The sequence below is a fragment of the Bombus affinis genome, chromosome 2, assembly GCF_024516045.1.
Source record: "Bombus affinis isolate iyBomAffi1 chromosome 2, iyBomAffi1.2, whole genome shotgun sequence".
Classification (NCBI taxonomy): domain Eukaryota; kingdom Metazoa; phylum Arthropoda; class Insecta; order Hymenoptera; family Apidae; genus Bombus; species Bombus affinis.
The window spans coordinates 18,656,879-18,675,463 of record NC_066345.1 but is presented as its reverse complement, the minus strand read 5'-3'; the positions used below and the strand labels follow the sequence as shown (position 1 = coordinate 18,675,463).

The 18,585-nt window shown below is 45.6% G+C and overlaps 1 protein-coding gene across 5 annotated transcripts; it reads left to right on the top strand.

Moving 5' to 3' along the window:
* The first annotated feature begins 5,540 nt into the window (after positions 1 to 5,540).
* LOC126927381 (ichor) lies at positions 5,541 to 17,783 on the top strand. Of its 5 annotated transcripts, none has more exons than XR_007715438.1 (2): positions 5,541 to 6,759; positions 14,504 to 14,599. XR_007715438.1 is itself a non-coding variant. In XM_050743545.1 (2 exons), the coding sequence occupies exon 2, from the start codon at positions 15,724 to 15,726 to the stop codon at positions 17,158 to 17,160; it is 1,437 nt and encodes a 478-aa protein (XP_050599502.1). In that variant the 5' UTR covers positions 9,582 to 9,721; positions 14,504 to 15,723; the 3' UTR covers positions 17,161 to 17,781. The 5 variants fall into 5 exon arrangements, 2 of the variants coding, with proteins under 2 accessions (XP_050599502.1, XP_050599496.1); XR_007715437.1 differs by lacking the exon at positions 14,504 to 14,599 and adding an exon at positions 8,499 to 10,123; XR_007715436.1 differs by lacking the exon at positions 5,541 to 6,759 and adding an exon at positions 8,188 to 9,791 and having other exon boundaries at positions 14,504 to 14,600.
* Positions 17,784 to 18,585: the final 802 nt, after the last annotated feature.

The window sequence follows — 18,585 nt, the reverse complement described above, 5'->3', positions numbered from 1 at the left end:
TGTCTGTTATACCTTTACTGTCTCTATATGGCACTATATGGCTGTATATGGCTGTATATGGCTGTATATGGCTGTATATGGCTGTATATGACTGTATATCTGTAGCTGTATCAGCGATATTTCCGAAACTTTCTTTCCATTTCCGGCAAGAACGATGATCGAGGAACGGAACGATACTCGACGAAGCGAGACAGTTGGTAATTGCCTGTGAGTGACCGAGAAGACTCTCACGGTTCGCATACTTTTAAAATAAACTTGGAAACAATTAGGTCGATCTGGTTAGCGATCTTCGCGGAGGAGGAACGCGGTCGAGTGGTACCACTAGTCGCAGTAACGAAAGTGTAACCGACTGGGGCAAAAGTGGGGCCCGGTTCGTTGGAATCGACGGAAAGGGGCCCCCGACGGTGGGACGCGGCGATCGCTCGTCGTACCGTGTCGCGCGTCCTTGCGTCACAGAAAAACGGAGCCCTCCAAGCCAACCATATGGCTGCCGCGGGCAGCACCACCAAGCTTCGACGTCTAATTAATCGAAAGTTATACAACAATTACCCATTATGATGCAAATCGCCACGAACCTATTACACGTGGCAGCGTGTACGACGTGACAATATCATCACAGCAACGTGATACGTATATACACATTGCCTTTTCTTCCCTTCCATAGGGTGAATAGGAAACCTATTCATACGATTCAATACGAAATTGGTATAGTTTGAATTAACGGTGTTTAGTAATTTCGACAAGGAAGAAACGCGTGAATATAAGAAATGCCAGACAATTAAGGAATTTCTGATGGGAGAAAGATACGATGTAGGTAAACACCGTCGATGCTGTTGCCAGTGCGAAGACAAATTCTCGAGGTTAGGTTTGCACATTAAAGGAGGGAAAAAAAAAAAAATAGTATTTTGCCAACTACGGTTACAATAACGGTAACCTGCGTTTTTTTCCTTTTAAAATCTCTAAAAGTTTTGGTTTTTCATCTGTCCAGTATGGCCATGACTGTCACGGATTTGTAGGGTAACTGTAAAAGGATTTTCCGTTGAAGGGTTATACTTTTTTCTTTTTTTTTTTTTTTTTCTTTTTGCGTCGACAAAGATTCATACCTGATCCAATGCTACTTACATTTCGCTTACATTTTGCGAGAGCGAATGTTCAGTATTATTGAAAGCTGCGAAAAGCGATTTCACCAACGTGTCTGCTTGTTACATCGCCGATGAATTTGTCATAAGTTTATTAGTTACGTGACTTTTTATCTAACATAAATATTTTCGGTAATGATTCTAGAAGATATTTACAATTTCCCACATAACGTATTATTTGATACGAAGTACGTACGTAGTTTTAGTATCCATACGTGCATAGCTATACTCGATCTTTTCAGTTTTATATTTTGATCTTTTAGATACTTGGTCTTATTAATACATCGTATATTGGCCGAACAGAACGCATCTCACGGACGCAACGAACACGGACATGCAATAGCGCTTTGGATGGTTGCAAGAAATGGCCATGACGAGGCATGTGCTGAAAGCGTATGAACATTCCTTTGCTCGTGTTCTTTCAACTTTTCAGAAACTCCACCGTGCGTTATTTCCATTGACTACAAGGTTGGCTGTTGGAATTGACTCGCAGGAATTCACGACCAGTTAAAAATTAAGCAAATAATGGATAATAATTTTGCAAATACCCGAATAAAAGAAAACGATTAGTAGGTATACACGAGTTCTTGACGTAGACACCTAATACCTAATACATAAACATAATGTACGTAAACGATACTTTATCCGATATTATATCTGGTAAAGATGTTTAATCGTGTTTTTCCCACCACTTTTTGACCCAATTTTCTCGAATATTTCTCTAACGAACATCGAATCGTATCTCACGTTTAATGAAAATACGAAAAGATCGTTATTTTTATGCATAACTTTTCCTTCCGATTTGATGGTAAACTCGATTCAATTCCATGTTAAATAACGTTAAATAACATGTTAAATATTACGAATCTCGTTTGCTCGTTAAAACGAGAGCAAGACCGAAATGAAATGGATGAAACTTTAAACATTAAACCTGTTTTAAACGTTAATGATTAAATCCACGTCAATCATTATCCACGTAAACGGTTAAACGGCAACGAATGATCACCGCACGTCTAAATATAGCGCGTTGGAGGCGCAACAATGCATAACTCGATTACAGTGCAAGAATTACACCTTTGCTATCTTTCTCCCGAGCTGCAGTCATGCATGCATAATGCATATCTTTGTTTCTGTTGCGCGGCCATGATTGTGGAAAATCCGACAGACGACCAATCATACCGATCATACAGATAAACAGTTTTGTGATAAACTTTGTGGAAATTATACAGAGCGAGTCCGCACGGTTATTTTCGCATGTACCTGAATAAACTCCTATTTAGCCAAGTTTCAGTATTAAGTACACGCTGTGTATCGTTGACTAATATCGTAATCGTTGACTAGTCGATTCGCTGTTAGAAATGCACGAAAAGATCGTTATTGAATAACGTTTATTATTAAATAACTTTGAATTCGTAGTCTTGAGGCGGAAAAAGGAAGAGGAAAACTTGAGGAGAGGAAAAAGAAAAGAAAATTATTCAAACTCGGGCGTACGGTATACGGTATAGTCATTCGCCGGTGGCAATGGTACGTATGAGTTTGGTCGTCGAAGTATCTGGTGAAGGTGAAAATTACGAAATTCTCGGCTCTGCCAGTTAAAATCAAAACTCGAGCAGAGACGCGCTACAGTAAACACGACTACCTCGTTGGTGAATTCGCGTGTTCGGCGATGGACGCGAATATAAAATAGGCACGGTTTCCATATATGTAGTTCTGGTTCACAAATTTACATAGATCGTGACTTTTTCGATATTTACATTGGCTCGATAACGATAATTAACGACGGGACTACGAAACCCTAATTAGAAGAGGAAGAAGCCTAGAGCTTCTATTCCGTTGAATAGCTATTTCGATTTCGGCGGCATATAAACTCTCTGTATTCTATTTATCGTATACGCTACGACATTGATAACATTTACCACGTGATATATAGTTATTCAGCGTTCGATCGCATCGGCCGCGAGGCGAATAGCGACGACGTTGCGTCTGCACGAGTTATACGTACGTATGTATTTTCGTGCATACACGTTATTTATCGCGTTTTCTGCGTAATCCTGTGCTGTTAGAATTGCGTCTGGTTCTGTTCTTCGGCACTGGCACGTTAGAAAAGAAGGAAGAAGGTGAAAATAAGAAACTTACACAGATCGTTACTGGTCATTACGATTCATTTCACGTTTGTTACAAGTTGCATATACTGTATATATTTCACCGTTTGTCGCATCATTGATAACGCGTCGAATAATTTGTCTTTGGTAGATTCATCGAAAATCGTTCATAATCGAATCTAGCGAATCACGATGAGAACTGCTTTTCTGGCATGTCATCTTAAATATCCTATTGATTCGAATAACTGTATCACGTCTTACTCCATGGTGAATAAATGGGATACGGGGGCACGCGAAGATGATATTCCTTCGCCAAGCGTTGATAACACTCTGATGCGTGGGTGAAAAGCGATTGAATCGGAGACGTTCGTATGGCGAACATTTCTCGCCGGTGCTTTCATGATTTCATGATTTTAATTGGAATCGAAGGATATTAATTATGGTGGGATAATTGAACCGGTGTTCGCGTTCAGCAAACGGCCTGGAGGAACAATGTTGTACGAATCAACATACAATAACTTATACCAACGACCTTTCACTTCTGTTGTTCCAATAAGTATATATCGGATTTGCACGATGATTAGGCACGAAGAAAATAGACTGTTAAAGTTTTATCGAAACTTGCCGGATAGATTTGATGGAAACGGTTAAAGAAACGGAATTTATATAGAGACATTTGTCTATATATTTGATTAGTTTATTAAAAGAAATTAATTATTGCAAATTACGAGTCACTCCACTAATGAAGGGTTCGTAACGAAAACTCGACTTCCTTGCAGGCAAACGATACTTTAGAATCATCGATAATGTGTCCGATAATTGTAATTGTTTTAATCTTCTTCAAACAAAACATTCATTTGTTGCAATTACACACACATATATATATATATATGTGTGTGTGTGTATATGTGTGTGTGTGTGTGTGTGTAATTATATGGTGTAACAACTGTATCCAATTAAATTATGAAATACTCGTAACGAGATTGTTGTCCTGTATGGAACCTAGTTTTTAAACCTTTTTAACAATAGCTTTGCATACATTTGGCAATATTGGCGTATCTTGCGCGCAATTGATAACGCGGATTTCATACTATTATCTTTAGAACGTTTAAACGAAGATTTTGAAATTCGTTGCACGAACGTAACGACAATAAGCTGGTTTATTATCAAATAACATGCCTAAAATTGTGATCGAAGTGAATGAAGTTGAATCAAGTGAATCAAGTATTGAATGTCGAAAAAGTATCGACCAAGGTATAATATGATCTTCAGTGTAACGTATTAAAAATGTATATCTTTTTCAATAAAAGGATGACCGACAGTTGTATGTGCATTTTAGTTTAAACCAGATGTATAGGAAAGGAGCGGAGTTTAATTCGCGTTGTATCTATCGGTTAATCTTCTGTTTCTCTATATAGTAATAACGACATCGGTAATAAGAAAGTGCGCCGATTACGGATATTTGTGCAAATGTGTTTGTTGCGTTTGCATAAGCTGATTGCTGGTAAGTATCTAGAAGAAAAAAGAGAAAAGAAAAGAAGGGAAATAAACCGAAGGAACAGAACCCGAGTGTAGAGTTGTTTGATTTTTTAATTATTATCAGGTATAATTTAATTTGAACGTTTTGTATATTTGTGCACTTATACGTTGGTACATTTGCATCTTACATACGTATGTATCAACTAATAACTAAAAGTATCAGAAATTGATGTTTTTAACACGTATCGTGGACTAACAAACAATCACGTTCTTGTATCTGTAAAAACACTTGGCTTTTTTTCGTTTGCTACGTTCCGTTTTGCATACTATTCTATTAAAAAGACAAAGAGAGGAAACGATTCCGTTAAAAATGAGAAGAGTTGTGCACCTTCGAGCGATTAGGGTCGAAGAGAATCGAATACGTTGAGATCTATCAAAGTACTTGCTTAGCCGGTAGTCGGTATCGTTGAATGATCGTGACTGGTCCGAAATCGAGAAAACTCTTTCGACCAGCGTAGTGATATTCCGCCGATCAGGCGACGACGTATCGGTGTTACGATACGAACGGTCGCGGAGGGATCGGTGGACAGTGATTTAACACCGGTGGTGTAGGATACACAAAATGGTGTGGCCGAAAGTGGTGGAAGAAGAGCAGCAACGCACAGGAGGAGAATCACGAGGAAGGAGGTAGCAATTCGTTTGTGGTGGGGGGTCTACGGCCCCACCTCTCCCTCTTGCCGCACGGTACGCAAGGAGGGCCACTGGAAGTAGGGGCCCCTGTCGGTTGGTACCGCGTAAGACCCCTCGCAGTAAGGGCCCACAGGCCATCCAGTTCGTTTCTTCTTCGCCTACTTTTAGGAATTAGTCGCATCTCGTCCGGCGCCAGACGAGCGAGGCCTCTCTCCTGTTCGTGCTACATCGACAAGGCCTCCCTCCTCTCTCTCTCTCTCTCTCTCTCTCTCTCTCTCTCTCTCTCTCTCTCCCTTTCTCTCTCTCTCTCTCTCTCTCTCTCTCTCTTTCTTCTCTACATCTCCCTCTCCCCCTCCGCCACCCACCCTCTCTCTCGCTGTCTCTCTGTCTATCGCTCGTTCTGTCACTGTTTCTCTCTCTCTTTCGCTCTCTTCCTCTCACGCGCGCGCTTGTCTCTGACGTTATCAACCGGAACGTCAGATAGTTCGGAATTGACGAGACAGGAGGAATGAGACGCGGAAGAGTTGTTGGATCAAGGAACGACGTCAATGTCCTCGTGCGTAAATTTTTGTCGCGACAGTGATCGGTATCCCAGTTGGATTTTGCCAGAAGAAACGCGAGATAGAGACGTCGTCGTTGAGTGATCGTATTTGTTTCGGTCTCGTCTTATCGATTCCGGAGCCTGTGACATCGACGCGAAGGATATCGAGCGAGATCGAGGGTGATACAGCGACAGCAAAGTTCGTGTAAAGAGAGAACGGTAGGAACGGTCGACGAGGAACAGCGGATTACCGCTGAACAATAGACAGTGTTCGTGGAGGCAAGGGAGGAGACGCTGGTCAAGGTCAAGGATCGTGTCCCGCGGGAATTCCGCTTGCTGATCTATGCCGGAACGCGTATCACGGATTTTTCGAAAACTTGCCAGAGGGAACGTGTCAGCCTGGAAGGAAACGCTGGATGATCGAGAAGAACACGAGAAAGAGAAGAAAAGGAAGATCGAAGTTTCGTGGTCCTTTCGTGGTCCTTTCGTGGATTTCGGTTTCCTCTCGGAGAATTCGACGATCGATCGATCGTATATTCGGTGATCTTGTGCCTGGCAGATTTCCCTACGTCGTTCAGTTTCGTCGGAAACACGATAACACGTTTTCGTTTTGTTATTGCTTGCTCGGGCCTCTTGCTCGGTGCCGCGCCGCGTGACAGGTGAAGTCTGTATAAGTGATCTGGATAATTCGTCGTCGAGAGAAGCAGACTCCACGGGTGAACAGTGTCTCGTCCTCTGGATAGATTTACACGAGCAGGTGGTCCCGAGGACATCAACAATTCCACTCTGGATACCACGCTGCTCATATGTAAGTGGATCGTTAAAATACACGTATTTTATCCTTGTTCCATTGTTTACGTCTGTTCCGAATCTGAATTTTTTGTCGAGGAAACAGTTTTTCTGCAGAACGGTTACTTTCGCAGAAAGAATCGTATTTACGTGCAAAATGGATATTTACGTGTAAAATGGGGCGGGGGAGGAGGGGTAGGGGGAGGGGAAGGGGGGGGGTGGGTTAAACGGCGGAAAACGGCGTTACACGTGTAAATAAATATCTTTCTTGGAAACGGTTATACGATTAACTGACTGAATCGCGGCACAAACTGACAAACTGACACAGTTGCACAATATGGCTGCTCTGTTTGCACAAATTTCGCGCGTATCGTGCCATTCGTAACAAATGATATAAATTCGATCGTGGTTTTTCCGCGACAAATTTAAGGAAGCGGGTCGTGAACGTTTAGCGAACGGCGTTGCATTTTTATGAATCGATTCCTGCACAGAATTTCTTGTACCACATACGTCATTCGAGTTACCACGCTTTCTAACGATAGAACCCGTGTCTCGTATTCACGATCGAAGTTGCGAATTCCGGCCGACTTTTTTTTCCCTCCGCTGCGAAGAAATTCAACGAGTCTCGTTTAACGACCCCGCCGCGTACCAACGATCGCGTAGGAAATGAAATGGTCGCGAGCTGGTTATCCTTGGACTTTCGCAACGTGGTGAACGATATCGTGAGGAAGGTCAGGTCTACTTGTTTGAATGGACTAGAATTGTTCCGGAACAGCAGGAAGTTGTATAGAGAGTGCTACCGATGCGACCCAGTAAAAAGTCGAAGATACTGGAAATTGAGAAATCGAGCAGTCACGATGCTCGATCGAATGGATCGTCGATTTTATCGCGAGTATACGCTTGGAATCTAAGCTGGTTTGAAAACATGGCAATGGGAAAAATTCTGCATAATGCAAAGTGGCCAAGTTGACGGGAATATGTTGATTTAAATATCGAGTACTTTTTATTCGCGATATTAGTATAATTGTATAACAGTTTATCGATTCGGTTGTATTCGTTGTTTAAGGATATTTGTTATTTAAGAGGTTGTTTCGATAGCCGATATAAGCGAATAATGGGAAATATCGTTATCCTTTGGTTGGTTTCGAGAGGTCGCTCGCAACGTGTCAGTGGGACCTGGCACTAAAACCTAACAGTTAGTAACGGGTACTGGTAACCGTGTCATAAAGGAGGATTCTCCGCGGCGTGAAAACATTTCGGTATTTCCGCGGTGGACCGCGCGTAACCCGCTGTATTAACCCTACATATAGGTATATCGAAAATGGTGAAATTTGCGAGCAAGCCGCATCTGTTTGCGCAAACATCGCGAAGAAAGATGGCCCTTTCTTAAATATCGTTTCCATATATTTTTTCATCCATATCTGCCGACTATCCGATCTGCGTTCCCACCGTCGTAAAAACGACTTTCTATCTACGGCGAAGGGGGAAACGTCTACGGCAATGGCGACTCGTAGACGCAATTTCATGAATATGAAATTGCAGCTGAATGAATGCCAGCGTATATTTAGTTGGGAAGTTGTCAGAGCACGCGAACGGTGTCAAAGTCGAATAATAACGGGTCGAATTTATTTCGCGAGTATCGCTTTTCCAGTTTCTCGCTCTTTCGAGAACGACGAATCGTATAGCAGAGCCATCGTTCGATCCAGTAGTAGATTCCGTGTTCCAGTTGCAACGGAATTACGTTCTTCCGTGTTATAGGTTCTAGTCTGGCTATATCAGGAAGACAGCAATATCGTGGCGCTATCTCGAGCCTTGGAGGAGCATCTCTGGCTGTGTTTTGGGAACAACGAGCTTGTCCTTGACCTCGGTCATGAATTTCGACGACCGGTTCGAGGAACGCGCGCCTCGATTTTCCAAGTATAGAGGACATCCGAATCGTGGCATAATAATAATATAATACAGGGAGGACAAGGTGTAGGACAAGTAGGCCTAGGGGGATAAGGAAGCATAGGAAAGCAGCACCTATACGTCTTGCTGGTGGTTGTTTGACATTTAGAAGCCGACACGGCCATTAGGTATTCGGGTACCGACAATCAGGAGGACGTCGCATGGGAAGAAGACTATAGAGACGACGGAGACGGAGGCTGGTCGGTTCGCGGTGAAATTTCTCCGCAGTGACTTGCTTAGTTCTGGCGAGTGGGGGATCGACGTGTTGGCGCGAGGTTGTAGACATCTCGCAAGGCGGTTCGTTGCTCCATGCCGATTCACGATTGGCTCGAGCCAGTGTCAGTGTCAGCACGCCGATTTCTCGCGGTATGCTGGTTTTCCGAGCCGAGATCGAGCCGAAAGTATTTGGAAAATTCGTTGTAGGCAGTCGTGTGCGAAGGAAAAGATTCGGTAAAGGGCCTGATTGGCCAAGTATCGCGACCTTTGATCTTCCTACATGTCGATATATATGTAATGGCAATTACGTTAACGCGATGCTGCGCGTCTCGTTTTCTTCCCCCCTTTTTTTATCGCCGCGATATCGAAGAAACTGTCAAGACGATTAATTTTCCGCCTACGAAACTGGTATTCCACCTGTTCGATTCACGGTTGCACCGAGCCACCGCAATCTTCGTCTCTTGGTGGATATAAACGATCGTAACCTATCGTAAGTCGGCTTGGAAACTTTCAATGCTGCGCGCCGAGCCTTCCCAGAAGAGGAATCGAGGACGAAGAAAGAGGAAGCGCGTGAAAGAGCAAGCATCGGGAAACACGTCAGAGGCTGTTTTTTTTTTTTTTTTACGAAGGACCAGAAAAACACGAGCGAGTTTGTCGGCGAGAGAGCAGGTCTATTTGGTGCGAGAGAAAAGTGGCGATCGGTGAGAAAAGAGAGAGAATTACGGAGGCGCAGAAAGGGAATGCCGCGGAGCGACGAGGAAGGTGGAAAGAGGGTGGAGCGAGGAGCGAGGAACGAGGAGCGAGAAGAAATACTGGCGGTGAGAAGGACGAGAGAATAACAGCGTGGTGGGGCATTGAGCCGGTGGTACCGCCGTGGCTGGAGAGTAGGTCAGTGTACCACGTTAACCGGTATTCCAGCGAGGTAGGGGGGCTTCCGACTCGTCAGTTCCGCAAGGCTCTATAGATACTCGCAGCTCCGTCCACGGTCGCGTCCATGCTCGCCTCGCGCTCTTCTCATCGGCGAACGTAACTGCTTTGTTCGCTCGGATGTTCGAGTACCGGTACTTTGCCGGGCTTGTTTCATCGTCCAGGCAACTGCCCCCAAAGAATCGGCCTGGCTTTTTTTGTAGTACTACTATTGTACTACTATTGTACAGTTTTTCGTCCGACAGAGATCCGACAGAGATTCGACAGAGATCGTGATGGTGGTCGGAATTCCGATCGCTCGTTGTGTCCATTTTGACACGTTTCCCGTCAGCCGTCTCCTTTACCTCGAGCTCGTCTTCTTTAACCTTTACCTTAATGGTTACCGCACTTTCTCCGTTGGCAGCACGGTGCCAGGTTGCCTCGCGTACGTTCGTACGCGCCTATCTGCTACCACGCATTTTGATGTCGACGTTCGGCCAAATACCGGAGCAACGTTGAATCGGCCAACGAGGTTCTCTGCGAGGGAACTTGCTTTCAACCTTGAAATCCTGTTCGACTACGTGGTCGATAATTACAAAATTATCCAGTTGCTGAAGCTTCGCCAGACTTTTGTCATTGTCGTAGGCACGTGCATACGTACATGGAAATTAATAACAGCTAGATTTTCTGTGAAACTGACTTGCTCTTGAATCGACTAAAAATGCCAAATTAGTTATCTCCGGACCAACTATCACGTCGCTTTTTCCTGTTTCGCGTAATTGGCATATCGAACTCTAATCTCTAGTAATTCTAAATCTCGCACTTTGTTGTATCGGCGATACGCGTCCGCTTTCGTGCAATCAAAAATCGTGTGGTCGGTCACGTACGATTGCAGAATCAATCGTATTTGACGGAATACTAACGAGTCGTTACGAGATCCATGAGTCAAAGATAAGGTATTTGCGCGAAGTATGCGAAGCGCTAGAGGGGCAGGCGTTACGCTTTTGCCGGCGTTCAAGTCTCCGATTTCGATGCGCGTACAGCCGGGTTTTCGTACATCTATCGCCACGAACGAAAGCGATCGACGTTGCACAGGGATTTTACGATAGTCGGTGCTTTTCTCAAACCCACATAGTCGACGCTAATCAGCCAGAGTGCTAACGAACGTTCTAAATATAACCGTGTTTGAATATACCGCTATGATAGATAAAAGATAATACCCTCATTTGTATCTACTTTTAAAACGTATTAACGCGAAAGTCACCGACCAACAGACACGTTATCCTGCATTCCTGCATTCCTCTTGCGTGCCAATCCAATTTACCTCTAATGCGACTTCCGCTTTTAGAAACGTACTCTCTTTTTTTCTTCCTGTACAATTTATCCGCGATCGATTTATCGTAAGGATTTCACGAACCTGCTAAAGGTCCTTAATCCGTAACGCGTTTATTCCGTTGTCCTTTGGCTTCGAACAGACTGTATAAATGGCTAAAGTGTCCTCTAAAAAAAAAAAAAAAAAAAAAAAAAAAGGGAAACCACAGGAAGAGAGGAAATTTCCATACTTTTGAATTACGAGTAACAATTCTGTTACTTTTATCGTCAAGATCGATGGTGATCGGCACGGAATTTCCGTGCGCGGCCAAAAGCGAAAGAACGACGGGGCTGTTACAAGCCGAGCTTGTAATTTCGACCGAATTGAAAAACGCGCACGATCTCTGGTTCGTGGGTTGCACGCGAAAACGTGGAAGCGAGTTTCACGTTTACTGATTTCTGGTTTTCCGTGTTACGAGAAGCGGCGTGTCCAACAGTGTGCAGCAGCAGCACGATACCACAGGAGACAGGAGACGCGTGCACGAGTACGAGTGTGGCACGTTTCCCGTATGTAGGTCACCGTGGGGAGCTGCGATTCGCACGCGCCATTTTTCGCAACGAAAAGGAAAGCCATGGCTCACGCGCCTAGCAAAATCTGACTGGTTTTGCGTAGGCCTCCTCTCCGTCGAGCGCAACGCGTAACGGTGCTTCGACCTACTTCCGTTCCCCACTGTACACGCGCTCGGATATAGTTTAGCCGCGTATAGTAGCGCGAACAAGTGCGCCCCTGTCACGTGACCACGCGCGCGCCTCTCATCCAACCATCGAGAAATTCGAATTCCGAGCGTAAAAATACTTCTAACCTCGGTTATTTTAATCATTGAACAGCCAGGCGATCGATCGTAGAATTGCTGCAAAGATCGTTGAACGCCGATTTACGATTATAGGATTTCCGTTTACAACGTTGTCCATATTATAAAAGGCATAACATAAAAGAGGCACGATTGTTTTTCATGGGATGTTGGCAAGTTAACGGCGTCGTTACGTCCGAAAGAAAATAAAGCCGGCGGGTTGGCTGGCGAAGAGGATAGCGGATCGGCCGGCAAATGTGGGTCAGCACGGAAACCGCGGCTCGCACGCGCCATTTTTCACAACGAAAAGGAAAGCCATCTGGACAAAATCTAGCCGATTTGCGTAGGCTCGAATCGTGCAGCGGGTTGTAACGGTGCTCCGGCCTACTTCGCTTCGGGCCCCCACTATACGTGAGCGCGAGCGCGGTATAGTTTCGGCGTATAGCGACGGGCACGAGTAGCCGCGGATCAACGTTGCAGCTTCTTCTCGCTTACGCGTAAACGGCCATTTAATTCGGATATGTTTGCATCGGCAACGATTGTTACGAACGGTCCCATTCGTTATGATACAGAGTCGTGGAATTTGTATTTTTAAAGGTAACCTAGAAAATTCGTATCGACGTTGCTTTAAACCCGTTCAAACTTTTCTCCATGCGACTGCATCGTACCATTGAATAAATTCCGTCGAAATATCGGACGAATAAGTAAATATCCGAAGCGTGAATATATATGAAATATACGAAACGACGATTGTATACGGAAGTATAGGATCGAACGACGGTTTAAAACGCGATATAAAATATATCCGGGGTGGACGTACGTATGAAGCTGTAGGAGTCGGAAATTTGGATGGGTCCGCGTAAATCGATAAAGCCGAATTGGTCGCGTCGCGCGAATACCCGGTGATCCCATTGATAAGTGGCTCACCGAGACATTGTCGTAAGGCCGAAAAAGTGGGACCGTAGTGCGAACTGTTTTCTCGTGGTTGATCGACGAGCGGGGTCGAGCGGCCTGTTCGTCAGTCCACGCCATTGGATAACGGTACCCGGTGAACACGTCACAGATCCACGAGAGCCCCTGTCCCCCCTGTCGGTCCCCGAAGCGGACACCTCCAACGCTTGTCTACCGTCGGTTGGCAATCGACAAGGACGGGCTCTAACCGACCCGACGACAAGGACGGACACGGCATGCTGGAGGGAGCTTGGCTGGGGCAGAAACGTTGGTAGAAGGGATGTCGGACCTCGTGGTGGGCAGCCGGATTATACGTATGCGCCGACCATTTGCATGATTCCCATGACGTGCTTCTACGGCCACGCGGATGTGTCAATCGGAACGGAGAGAGAGGAAGAGAGAGAGAGAGAGAGAGAGAGAGAGAGAGAGCCGATTCGCGTTTTTCGTGGTAGGATACGGGGATCGCGAACTCCACCGATAAAATGCAAATAAATCTTCCTTTGTGCAATCATCTCGCGGCCAGATTTATATGTCATTCGCAACCGGATACTAGATTATTTCTAGACTTTCCTATTTGAAGCGAAACCTTGACGTTTTTCCGTCTGTCCTCTTGATTGTAGGATACTTTTCGAAATTAAAGTTTAAAAAGAACGGTTTTGTACCTTCTATTCTTAGGAGTCGCGTGATTCGTAAACCTACTTTGCATTGTTTCATTTGTTTGCGTTGGAATTTTCTAGCAGCGTCGTCTACCTTTTCGTGAATGAACTGTTTTTGCGTTCGTTTTTGCGTTTCTCTTCTCTATTTCTCACTCGTATGGTAGCTAGTTATTCGCAAGACGAAAATGTATTTTTAAACGCGGCAATTTTGTTGGTCGAGTGTACCCAGCCGTGGCTGGCTAGCGTGCCACTAACCTAGTTAACGGGAGCAAGTCTTTCTTCTCGAGAGAAGTGGTATCTGCCTACTTAACTTCGCGATACATACTGCTATGCTATACATGTGTATTTATACGCACCAGTATTGTCTACGTTTTGCCTGTGGATATGCATGCTACATAGGAATAGTATCGTTTGTAGGATATATACGCGCGCGGAAATAAAACACAAAGTAATTGGTTCACCAAACTATTTCATCCGTTTACCGTATAGTCATTGTATTTTGAACCCTTCTTTCTTATATTTCCTAAGTCAAGAACAGAACCTGACGTAACGTTAATTTAAAACTCTAATTTCACAAGTATTCGATGACTGCGCAAACTTGATCAAACTTTCATTTTTATAGAAATTATTTCGAATATTAGGTAAAATAGAAACGAACGATGCACGGTGAAATTCTTCTTCTTCTTCTTTTCATTATTATTATTATTATTGTTACTATTATTACTATTAATTCATATCTTTATAAAAGCAAGTAGAGGAATAGATTTGTTTTACCTTCAAAATGTTGTAATAGATGTTAAACGATATTACGCGAATTCTGTGGATTTCTGCACCCTTTCTTTGAAATTTTCCATAAATGCATAAAAATCCGCAGCCAAACTATCACGTAAACGATTCCTTTTGAAAAATGAAATCCATGTTACAGGTCCCCGCGGCGCCGTTGGCGGTTGCAGCACCCCCGGCAGTAGAGTGGATCCCTGGTGGAATCCTGGTTCCCTCTTCCCCTCGACCCCTGGGCCCCCAAGGATCGACGAGGGGGCACCGGATAACGGTAGTGGTGGTTTTCAGTTCTATAGTCCATCGAATCGTAACGCGAATAGTCCGTCGCAACAGTCACAACAACAACAACAGCAGCAACAGCAACAGCAGCAACAACAGCAGCAGCAACAACAGCAGCAGCAGCAGCAGCAGCAACAACAGCAACCGAATCAACGACACCAGCCGAATCAGTCGAACTCGAGCAGAAGCATCTGTACGAGCTACGGTATCGCCTCGACGTCGTCCTCTTCGTGCTCGTCGTCGGGCCTCGGTCACGTGGATTCGGTAGCGCGAGGTGCCGATGCCGTAGGTTCGCCTAGCAGCGTGTACGGCATCGCCTCGTCGTCACCGGAACCCTCTTCGGCCAGCAATCTGATCCTTTCCGCGCTCTTGACCACCACGTCCTCCACCGAGACTCATAATCGAACATTGCGAGCCGGGGTCCCAACTACGACTACGGATCAGAGCAACGTGCTACTGTCCACGTCCACGATATCGCACGGTCCGCCTAACGTTAGGAACAACGTCGGCAACAACAGCGTCGCGTCGCCAGATTCCTTAAACGGAATCCTGTCGTCTCTAAACGTTAGGATCAAGACGGAGGAATATCCGAAAGTACGCACGGAGGAACGAAGAACGACAAACGCGACACTTTCATCAGCGTCACCGTCGTTGTCTTCGTCCTCGACGTCCACCTTTAACGCATCCCTGCTCAGCTCCTTATTGTCCACGTCGCGAATCTCGACGGCCTCCTGTAGGAACGACAGCGACGAGGACATTCTGTCGAGATCGTGCATCAAGCTCGAGTATCCGTCCACGGATACGCAACGGTCGAGTCAAGATCAGCAACAGGAGGAACAAAGTACGGTGCGCGGCATCAAAGTAGAATATCCTCTCAGTCAATCGTCGCAGGACGTTCTGGACACCGGTGAAGAGGAGGAACTCGCTACCACGTCGCCCTACGACATCATCCCGGCCGGGAATCCCAGGTGTCTGACGAAGCAGGCCGTTTGCACCGGCAAGAGCCAAACGAATCCCTTGGTTAAAAACGTGATCGTGCCCGTCTGTCCGGGCGGTGTGTCGCCAACCTCGGATATCGTGATCGAGATGAAGTACGAAACGCAGTCAGGCCCGCCAACAGCGCCGCCGCATCTAACATCCTCTGGGGTTGAACCGCCTCACAGCAGTCAAGGGACAGGCATCGTCGTCGGTGGTTCGCCCGCGGAGGTTGTCGGAGTGGACAGTTTACTGCTGTCGCCATGGGGAGCGACCGGTCCGGACTTCCTGGAGCCTCCCGACGTCAAGCAAACGGCAGCTGGTCTGCAGGATGCATGGGACACCCTTCTTCTCGGTTCGTCGGTCGGCGTCGCCTCGGCCCAATCGTTGGCAGAATTGAAACCCCTTCCACCCTTCACCGGCTATACCGGACATTTGAGCATCAACGGTATACCTGGTCATCACTATCACACGATAGCGTCGTCCGCGCAGAGGCCATCGCTACCATCCTCATCGCCAACGTCTTCGTCGAATCAAGAGTATTACGAGTCACCGGTCGTATCCTCCAGCACGCCGTGCCCGCAGGGTAGCCAAAAGCAGCAACAACAGCAACAACAACAGCATCATCAACATCAACAGCAGCAGCAGCAGCAGCAGCAGCAGCAGCAGCAGCAGCAACAGCAACAGCAGCAGCAGCAGCAGCAACAACAGCAGCAGCAGCAACAGCAACAGCAACAACACCATCATCATCATCATCATCATCACCAACAGCAACAGCTGCCACAGTCGACGCAACAAGTGGACTACGATATCGAAGATATAGCAGAGATCATTGGTTCAGCGATAGCAGACACGACAGTTCCCGGTGGTGGAAACGGGGCAGGTTCGGAGCACGACCCGGACGCGTCGCGCGATTGGATCGACATTGCCGAGTGGATCGATACCGCGTGCTCGCCGAAAGCTCAAGAAACTACGTCGCCAAGCCCGTATTCGCAGATATACGGGACGACGACACCTTCGACGCAAGCACAGCAGCACGGCTCGACATTGCAGAGTTTGCTGACGCATGGGTACGCGCCTCTGATCAACGCCAGGTTGCAATCCGCGAATGCTGGCCTACAAAATGCATCCTGCGGCGAGACTCCGTCGTCGACGAGCCCTTATCCACCTGTCAGTCCACCTGGCAGAGTCTCAACCTCGTGCAGTCCCGATCATTTGCTGCACTCGTCTTTCGCGGCACCTTCTCACCCTAGAAAGAGGTCACGACCTGCCCCAGGCTCGCAGAATCCGTCGAAGAAGAGTCCAGGCACGGGTGCGACGGCATTACCGTACGGAACGGAATCTGGCCTGATAGGCGGCAAGGAGAAGCCGGTGCATAGGTGTTCCATCTGCAACAGAGGATTTCTAAACAAGAGCAATATCAAGGTGCACTTGAGAACGCATACGGGCGAGAAGCCGTTTAGGTGTGAAGTATGCGGCAAAGCCTTCAGGCAGAAGGCGCACCTTATTAAACACCAACAGATTCATAAAAGGATCGGCAGGGATTAGATTGATGGAGCGGTTTCTCTCTATTGTGGGGAGAACGTATCGAGCGTACCTAAATTACTGTAAGTACCTATGGTAAAATGATTTTCAAAGAAGTTAAAACGTCGAAACGTCGACGAATCGATCGTTATCTAACGCGTTTAATACGATTCGTTCGAGGAAAATCAACGAGAAGCTGATGCGTTGTTAAACGGGGAGCTAAACGAGCAATCTGTTTCTATGCAGCATATATGAGTGAGAAAACTTACGCCAAACCTAACGAAACCGTGCCGAATGGTAATTCTCGGTCTCGACTTGGAAAAGATAGGCGGCAGTGCGTAATTCCCAGGTGCAATATCGAGCAGAATCGAGAATCTCGTAGATGGGTACGAAGTCTTCGATCGGGACTCGACCAACGATTCTTCTGCGGAATTCAGGAGAAGTGAGATGATCTCTTGTGCTGTGTTATATTGACGACGTTAAATTGTGCGTGCAAGCCACTGTCGCGAGGTGTGTACATATACGTGTCGATAACAGAGCACACGTACGCGGGTACGTGCGTATACATACGTAGAACGAAACGAACATTAAAGAAAAAGGAAAATCTCGAGCAAAACATATTGAGCAGAGAGAGTATATATATATATGTGTGTGTGTGTATGTATATAATATTATATATATATATATATATACATATACATATACATATATGAGTGTATACATATACATAGCTAAGTGTAACATATACGTAATAGACGTAAAAGGAAGTGACGAAAACTACGCGAGGCGCGGCCACGCGTATGGCCTCGCTACGGATGTACCTAATCTCTTCCAAATACGTTTTATTTTTATTTTCCTTTTTTTTTTTTTTTAATCAAGTAAGTCCTACCGCTTGTTCTCTTATTTATATTGCTTTTATATTATATACTCTCACAGTCATATTGTCCGCAGTCCTTTTCTGTTTCTTCGTTATTTAATTTCATTCGTCTCTTTCTCTCTCTCTCTCTCTCTCTCTCTCTCTCTCTCTCTCTCTCTCTCTATCTCATCTATTCTCTTGCAATCGGTTTATCTTTGTAAGATAGTCAATCGTTTTTTATGTCGTCTTTTAATTGCTCGTGTTTCTCATCCTTTTCCGTTGCCTGTTCTCCCGCTCTGTAAGTTCCTTTCGTCCTTTAGCTTTTGATCCTCACGCACCGTTTGTGACACGTGTACGACAACAGTTCCAGGATTGTTCGACGATATCCTTTCTTTTCTTCCTTTTTCTTCTTTTTTCCTTCTTTTCTTTCTTTTTTTCTTTTTTTGTCTGAAAAAAACATAGTACTTGGGAAAGAGAATTATACGTACTTGCTCGATCGTTGTTTGGATTCGTCGTCGGAGAACGAGCCACGAGCCTTCGATGGATCGACCGACGGAGGGCGATATCTTTCTTTTAAAAATACGCGACGTTTT

Excerpts from the sequence above, each read along its gene's own strand:
- LOC126927381 (XM_050743539.1), top strand. The coding sequence starts at position 13,203 with ATGTCGGACCTCGTGGTGGGCAGCCGGATTATAC. Across the intron at positions 13,237-14,503 it reads GGTGGGCAGCCGGATTATAC|GTCCCCGCGGCGCCGTTGGC; the intron begins GTATGCGCCGAC and ends TCCATGTTACAG.